The sequence below is a fragment of the Osmerus mordax genome, chromosome 17, assembly GCF_038355195.1.
Source record: "Osmerus mordax isolate fOsmMor3 chromosome 17, fOsmMor3.pri, whole genome shotgun sequence".
Taxonomy (NCBI): Eukaryota; Metazoa; Chordata; class Actinopteri; order Osmeriformes; family Osmeridae; genus Osmerus; species Osmerus mordax.
The window spans coordinates 3,843,907-3,852,536 of NC_090066.1; the positions used below are offsets into that span (position 1 = coordinate 3,843,907).

General features: G+C 46.1%; 1 protein-coding gene across 1 annotated transcript in view; it reads right to left on the reverse strand.

Annotated features, from left to right (window-relative positions):
* Positions 1–8,318, reverse strand: part of LOC136960464 (transcription factor SOX-5-like) — a 17,753-nt gene extending 9,435 nt beyond the window's left edge. The window contains exon 1 of the mRNA XM_067254966.1: positions 8,162–8,318. Within this exon, the coding sequence (XP_067111067.1) occupies positions 8,162–8,199 (38 nt within the window). The 5' untranslated portion in view covers positions 8,200–8,318. The remainder of the gene's footprint in view (positions 1–8,161) is intronic.
* Between the last annotated feature and the right edge of the window lie 312 nt (positions 8,319–8,630).

Sequence of the window (8,630 nt, forward strand, 5' to 3'; positions counted from 1 at the left end):
ACACATACACTCTCACCCCCACCCTAACTCCCCATGCCCGTCGACTCCCCCTGCCCCTCAGCCCCACCTGGGCAGGAACCCTCTAAGGACTGATCTCAGGTCAGATTCACGCCGCCTGAGCTTGCTGAACAGGAGTGAGGGGTGGGGGGTCAGCTGATTCTGGATCTGCCAAGCCCTACACACCCTTAATATACAGTACGATGGGCACTGGAGTGAGATACTCTAGTGAGATAGGAGACAGGAGTTTTGAATGTCTTCCCTCCCTGATCTCCTTTCTTATCCCTTCCTCTCCTTCCCACAACAGCCTTCAATCCTCTGCCTCCTCTCACGTCTCTATGACTGAGGTCTCTCTCAGCTCCTCGGGAGCAATAACATTTTTATTTTCCTCCAGGCCTTTGGTGTATAATTACTATACAATTTGTCTGCCCAGGTGACGAGGTTCCAGCAGCTATTTCATTTAATGTTGCCAGACCTGTCTTAGCTGAGAGGCTCAATGAAACATTTAAAGCATGTAGTGATGTAGGGATTAAAAAGAAGGCTTTTATTAAGTAGATAAATTGGCAGCCAAGCTAGTCTCCAAGGTCATAATTAGCGACCATTAGCATAATTTTGCTCCATCCTTCTGTGTCGGTAACACCACGAGGCCTGCCAAACACACCTCCCTTCATCACAGAGAGGGGGAATAATTCCATATACTAAGGGGCAAAGAACACACACACACACACTCTCTCACTTTGGTCCAACCTGTCAAAACGTGATTCACTGCCTTTGACAAATATATTCATCTTAACCCACATTTTCCAGTATCTAAAATATTCCTATTGAGGGCAAACAAGTTATATGTGATGTGTCTTTAGCTCAGACTCACCAGAGACACTACACCATATTGTAGAGTCTGTTTTACCATACCCCCTCCCATTCATACACACTGCGCACACACACACACACCAGGTTTACACACACATATACACACCAGGATGGTGTTAAGCTCAGAGTAAAGCACCACTTCCCCTTGCTTTGATGATTAGTGAGTGCTCTCTGAAGTACCACTCATATCACATATGTACCATTCTGTTAAGTCACTAATCGGCCAAATACACTGTCCATTAAATATAGGACTGGATAGATGGTCTTAATCACCATCACCCGTGTTTAACTCAAAAAAAAAAAACAGACCCAGCTGACGCCAGTAAACCTACCTAAAAGGCAGGCACAACCACACACACACACACACACACACACACACACACACACACACACACACACACACACACACACACACACACACACACACACACACACACACACACACACACACACACACACACACACACACACACACACACTCATGCACAGTCATTGACAAAATGCAATGGTCCCAGCCTGGCGGTGACACAGCAAAGAGATGACGCAAAGCTGTTTCCTGAATGAACCCTGGAGGACGAAAAATATACACACCTACCTTAATAGGCATTCCAAAGACACCCCTCTCCTAACACACACACACCCTGAAAACCACAGCAGCAACCTGATAAATCATTCATAGTGTCCGAGCAAAGTCGGGGGCAAAGATTTGTTTCATGTTTAATAAAGAGTGAAAGAGAAACAAAGCAGCTGTCTCTGATCTGTCAGATGATATTACACTCTATCTCTCTCTCTCTCTCTCTCTCTCTCTCTCTCTCTCTCTCTCTCTCTCTCTCTCTCTCTCTCTCTCTCTCTCTCTCTCTCTCTCTCTCTCTCTCTTTGTCTCTCTCTCTCTCTCTGTCTCTCTCTCTCTCTCTCTCTCTGTCCCTCTCTCTCTCTGTCTCTTCTTCTTGCCATGTGTCTCTCTCTGCATGTGTCTACATACATCAGCATCTGTCGTTGTCTCGCTCTTTCCTCTCTCTCTATATATGAAAATGACAATTCATCACAATAACATTAACTCGTTAGCACCTTGATGAAAATCAATCTTGTAAGGAGTGACTTTTTCTGCTGGGTTCTATTGTGAGAGGCCGGGATCTTCTCTTCTCTCTCTCTCTCTCTCTCTCTCTCTCTCTCTCTCTCTCTCTCTCTCTCTCTCTCTCTCTCTCTCTCTCTCTCTATCCCTTCTTCCACAGCAGGTCCACAAACACACCCACAGGGTGAACCTCCACGACACGTCCTACCTAACCAAACCGTCTGTGTCCTGTGGGTGACAGAGAACCACAGGGGGGGGGGTGTTTAACCCTCTCCAGGAGGGGGCGAGGGGGACCAGGGGGATGTGACACCTGGCTGTTCAGCTGCAGCTTGACACTAAATGAAGGACTCTGTGGCGTCACTCTCTCTCTTTACCTCTCTCTCTCTCTCTCTCTCTCTCTCTCTCTCATTTAGTCATTTAGTCATTTAGCAGACGCTCTTATCCAGAGCTACTTACTCTCTCCCTTTCACTATTCTCTGTCTCTCTCTCTCTCTCTCTCTCCCTTTCACTATTCTCTATCTCTCCCTCCCTCACTATCTCTGCCTCTGACGTTCTCTATTCTTTCTCTCGCTCCCTCTCTCTCAGGAATGATGAACTCTGTCATGCTGTTTTACTGACTGTTCCCTCTTTACACAATCAGCTGTTTGTAAGAATCCCCCCCCCCCATCCCACCCTCCCTGTCCAGACTCCTAAGGATATTGCCTAATATCTATTTATAGCACGTCCTCCCTATCAGTGGGAACATTGAAGCAACAACAGAAGGAGGGACAGAGGGAGAGAGAGAATGCAGAAAGGGAGAGAGGGAGAGACAGAGAGAGAGAGAGAGAGAGAGAGAGAGAGAGAGAGAGAGAGAGAGAGAGAGAGAGAGAGAGAGAGAGAGAGAGAGAGAGAGAGAGAAGAAAAAAAACAGGGGAACTCGTCTTAGTGACTCCACACTTTGGATTGAGTTCATGAGCTCGTTCAGCTTTTCCTTATTCGAGCTTGTTCAGTCTTTTCTTGATGCTTTCAGTGTCTATGTCAATTGTCTGTAAAAGTAGCTGATTAGCTGTGGTTAATCATTTCTGATTGACATCCAAGGAGATGGATATAGTGTTTTTAAGAGAAATAAAGTATATGTTTATTCTCGTCAAAGGGAGAATGCTTGAGATGTATTCTGTGTGCTCACAGACACAAACACACACACACACATTCCTCTATTCTCTGAATTGGAGGCTGACAAGCTGACCACAAAAGGCAATAACACAGTTTGTAATGTTACACACACACACGCACACACACACACACACAGACTCTAGTCATGTCTGCTGTAGGGAAGGACAGAAGGCACCAGCCAGCTCATGTAGCCTCTGGGACTTCCACCACCACTCACTCCACCACCTCTCTTCTCAGCATCCTCACACACACACACACACACACACCGGCCTGGTCCTTTAGTCATCATCAGCAGCACAGCAGTCTGTATACCTCCCTGTCATGTTTTTATTCATGTCTCCAGTCTGAGTCACTGGCCCCGTGATTTTCACTGACATTTTACCTTGGAGAGCGTCCACGCTCCAAACAGGGAAATAACGGGAAGGGGGGGGGGGGGGGTCGAGGGGGTGGGGAGTCACCCCGCCTCTGGCCCTGGCTGTTTCTGTCACTGCCGGTCGGGCCGTGAGAAAAACAGGGAAAATTGTAGGAGAGGGAGGAAGATAGACGAGGAGGTCTGGGTCCCAACACTCACACACGTACTGGTCCTTGTTTATGAGAGACGAGTGAGAAGACCACTAATGTTTATTGACAGAAGAACACTGCTTGTCCATTGGGTGACGCGTCTGTTTAGACCCCATTTGCTCAGCAATCCATAAAGAAGCCCACCATTTGTCTTTCTGTCGACGGGTTGCCGTAAACACCACACACACTATCTTAAGATCAGGACGGACTTGTCATGCACACAAGCAAAAGCACACACACACACACAAACACACATGCATACACATTAACTCACAGCTGGGCTCTCTCTTTTGCCCCTTGCTTTGAAACTCTCCCACCTCACCCAAATGGTCTCCTTCTTTTCCTTTGAGCCCCTCTCACCCCCCTTCCCCCTTCCACCCCTCCCTCCCTACCTGCAGAGACAGAGGCTCCATTGTACCTCCCCAGGACCAGAGAGAAGCACACTGTCTCTTATTGTGGGGCGGAGGGATGGCGAGAAAGAGGGATGGAGGGAGGGAGAAATCAACAGAGGAGGGATATGAGGAGAGTACTCAAGGACAGAAGCTGTTTTGGCCCCTCTCTCCTCTCCTCTCTTCTCCTCTCTCCTCTTGTCTCTTCTCCTCTCTCCTCTCCTCTCTTCTCCTCTCTCCTCTCCTCTCTCCTCCTCTCCTCTCCTCTCCTCTCCTTCTCTTCTCACAAAGTTTTATGACCCTGCTGATAATGCAATACTCTTGATCTTTAACCTCTGCCTTCTGACCTCCTGTCCTTATGACCTCGCTCTTGTTAGCCCAGAGGAAACACACACACACACACACACACAGACACAGGGAGGCCACCGCTGCACAGCCAAGGAAAAGTCCCAAAAGCAACTTCATTCCTCATTGCTTTCGCCTCTAAACAACCAAAACAAATTTTACCTCACCCGATTGGCTACCAGGGAGGTCAGCTGACTGCTCTGGGGAGGTCTGGGGGTTGAAAGGGGGAGACAGGGGAGGGAGGGGGGAGGGATTTAACATTCTGCTCTGGTATTCTTCTGTCTTTCTTTCTTTTTTTCGACATGGAGACACGGTTATCAAGCCGCTCGGGGGACTGACAATATGGGCTGGACAATGGCGTAGTCTGAGGAGAGACCCGCAGAGAGAGACAAGAGACACATAGGGAGAGAGAGAGAGAGAGAGAGAAAGAGTGGGAGAGAGACATAGAGGGAGAGAGGACGAGGAAGAGGGAGAGAGGAAGCGAGAAAGAGGCAGAGAGAGGTACAGAGAGAGAAGGAGACAGAGGGAGGGAGAGAGAGGGACAGAGAAAGGGGGGGGGGCACAAGGGAAGGGAGTCCCATCACATTAGTGTTCAGACCACGAATCTGCAACACAATTGCATGATACACACACACACCGACTGCTGTGCACTCTCACAGATCCTTGTAAAACACCACATCCTTTAAAACACTTAACCAATCAGATCCTCACCACACACTTTAATGCACCCATACCTTAATTGATTTACAGTTGAATTGCATTTAGCAAGCATTACCACACCTTCATTGGATCCAAAGTTTCAATTAGTAATATATACAGGACAGTAAGAAGTCTAGGAAATTACAACAAATTGTTTGATCTCCTCTCTCTGCGCTTATTCTTCAACCGCATAATAACATAGCCATTGAATGGGAGAAGTGAGGAATCAAATGCTGTGAGACAGAATGCCTCTGTCATGCCGGATAGATGAAGATATGTGTGTGTTGCTGTGTGATTGTTTGACCTGAGGCTGTGCCACATCAGAACACTACATCCTCCCGCTCATGACCTGCACATGAAATACCCAGTAACACCCCCCACCATAAACCCAACAAGACCCAAATGGTGAAGTGTGAAAGGCTCACAGCACTCAGCACACCCCGTAAGAAAACCCTCTTCACCTCCTCTCTCCCCCTCTCTCTTTCTCCTTCTCACACTCTGTCCATCGCTGTGGAATCTGTCAGTTTGACCACAGAATCTCCCTCCCTTCATCAGTGACACGGGAGCCCCACATGAGCCCTCTGTGTCTCTCTCTCCCTCTTTTCTGTCCTTCACCTTCTGGCTTTCCTTCTCTAATACATACGTAAGTGCCATTCTGAACAAACTCAGCGGGCTGCCATAGAGACTGTTTTTCTCCCCGGTACGATCACACGAAAATACTGAAATAATTGAATGTCTACTCATTCTTAATAGTTACACTGGTGCCATTCATCTGAGACGCTGACTATCCACACAGCAGAACAGAGATGGAAACTAAAACCAAGCAACAATAATTCATACATTTTAAGCATTAATAACAGCAATAATAACATAACTAATAATAATACTACTATTATTACTACTACTACAAATAGTAATAATATGAATAATGTTCAAATAGCATCCAATTTCAAGTTTGTCTGTTCTGCCAAAAATAAGGTTTCATTCTGCATTTATCAGAACTAACAAAAACTAATTCTTGCCAACAGTGATACAATCTTATCATTAGATAATTTCATGCATTTAATGTTTAACTTCTCAACATTTTTGAATAGTCAACACATGTCTAAAAGGACCTTTTCCAAACAAATACATATTATTTTTCACTTATCAAGCGGCGTCATAGACGCAATCATAATTGCTCTCCTTAATAATCTCTATCCTTGACACAAAGTTATTCTGCACACCTCTCTCCTTTAAGTATCAAAGAAGAGGAAACATGAGAGAAGCAAAGTTATAGCAAAAGAAAAGAGATAAATAGAGAGGAAGAGAGAGAACACTTACAGAGCTGCAGGAACAGAGAGCATCACCACCACTGAGTCTGGCACACACACACACACTGGCACTCACACACTCTTCAGCGCTGAGGAGAGTAGAGTGCTCAACTCTCTCTCATACAGACACATACACACACACAGACACACACACACACACACACACACACATACACATACACACAAACACTACAAGGAAGATTCACACACACATTCAGACCAATGGGTGTTCATTCTTTCATTAACCACTGAGAGAGTACATTACAGGATAGCTGAGTTTTAACCAGCCTTTTCCTAAGTCATTGTAATCCCTGAATTTATCTCCATACATTCTGCTTTTCAGTGTAATCCTTTAAATTTTTAATACCACATAGCTGTTGTTATCTTTTTCCCTCTCTTTGCGGATGAATGATTTATTAAAAACAAATTTTTCCGACGTATAAATGTGTTCTTAATTCAGGGATAAAACCAGAGTTTATCTCTGAACAAAAGATTAGTTTCATCTGGGCAAAATAGTACAGTACTTTAATGCAATAAAGTCAAAGGGCAAAAACGCAGGCTTTAAAAAGAGGGTATTATGCTTAATCTTTCTTTCAGAGCATTACAGTAACATGAAACAGTGTGCCTTTGACATGTTGCTGCTGGAGGTGAGAATGTTTTCACCTTTCTGACAAAACATTGAAACACACACACAAACACTGAAACAAACTGTGTATTCACTTGTAAACATCTCAAACTGGGGACCAACATCCTGTCCCTGCTGGAGGAAGTACAGTTTCTCTGATGGTTGATATATTTCAATGATAAATTCAGAAATAAAACATGTTTGCGTAGTAGGGAGTAGCCCCACAGCTAGCTCTGAAAATAACAATTATCTGTGTCCTACATGTGACATGATGGATAGCATCTGTGAACTTTCTTATCTTACTTGTGCAAAATAACCAGTGCCATAAAGCAGAAGCGTGATGAAGCTTGATGGAGGGAAAAGATGTGCTGAGTGTGTGTATGGGTTTGGGTATGTGTTTATGTGTCTGTGTGTGTGTGTGTGTGTGTGTGAGAGAGAGAGAATGTGTGCGTGAGAGAAGAGGGGGGGGGTAAGTGTTGAGATCGGGGGACTTTTGTGAGGAACTTCTTGTCACACAGAGTAAATCGTTCACTCTCACACCTCGACACATGGAAAGACACACTCACAATGAACACACACACACACAATCTGTACCGCTTTAACCTGTTTTAACAGTCCTGCCAACCAGATGAACACACTGACAGAAACAACTTAGAGTGGAACGAGGACGAGAGACGGAAGGAGGGATGACGAGATGTAGAGAAGTAAGAAGAAAGCAGAAACAAACTCATAGATCATTCTCATGGTCTACGCTCTATTTACCGACACAAACACAGACACACGTTTTCTGAACGTATCTTTCCAATGAACAAAACAGAAAACATCAACTTTTCCTGTTGTATATGCCTGCCTCCCTCTCTCTCTTTTTCTCTCCCTCCCTCCCTCCCTCCCTCACGCTCTCTCTCTCTCTCTCTCTCTCTCTCTCTCTCTCTCTCTCTCTCTCTCTCTCTGTCTCTCTCAGTCAAACTAGCTTCAAAAGTCATCTAACAGCTCCGCACCAAACACCACTCTCACAACAGTTCAAGCTCTCAGCCACGCTCTGTACCTCCGGTCGCCCTCTCCTCTACGCTCAGTCTTGTCCACCGTCCCTCGTGTGTGAGAGAGATCATGTGTGTGTGTGTGTATGATCTGAACGTACCTTTTAAACTCCTGAGGCAGGTCTGGCTCTGTAAGCATGCTGGAACAGGGCTGAGGGACTCAAGATTCCTTCCTCAACAACATGCAGGTCCAACAGAGAGAAGCAGACACGCACACACGCTCACGAGCCTCCGAAACAAGTCTGTCTATTGATCCTTCAACCTCCGAGAGCACTGAGACTGTTTCCCTCTCTCTCTCGCTCTCTCGAGTGCACACACACACACACACTCAACCTCACACCCTCTGTCTCTGCCCCTCCTCCTCCTCCTCCTCCTCCCCCTCCCTCCCTGTAAGCTGTTAGATCTGGGCTCAGCTCTTAAAGGGCCAGCTCGCCCAGAGTGTGGGAGTGTGTGTGCGTGTGTGCGTACGTGTGTGTGTGTCCATGCAAACAGAAAGGGGAGGGGCGGTTTGGCCAGAGGGCTCATCACTCCCTGGGTGCAAAACACACCGCAGTGCTGCCCCCTTGCTTA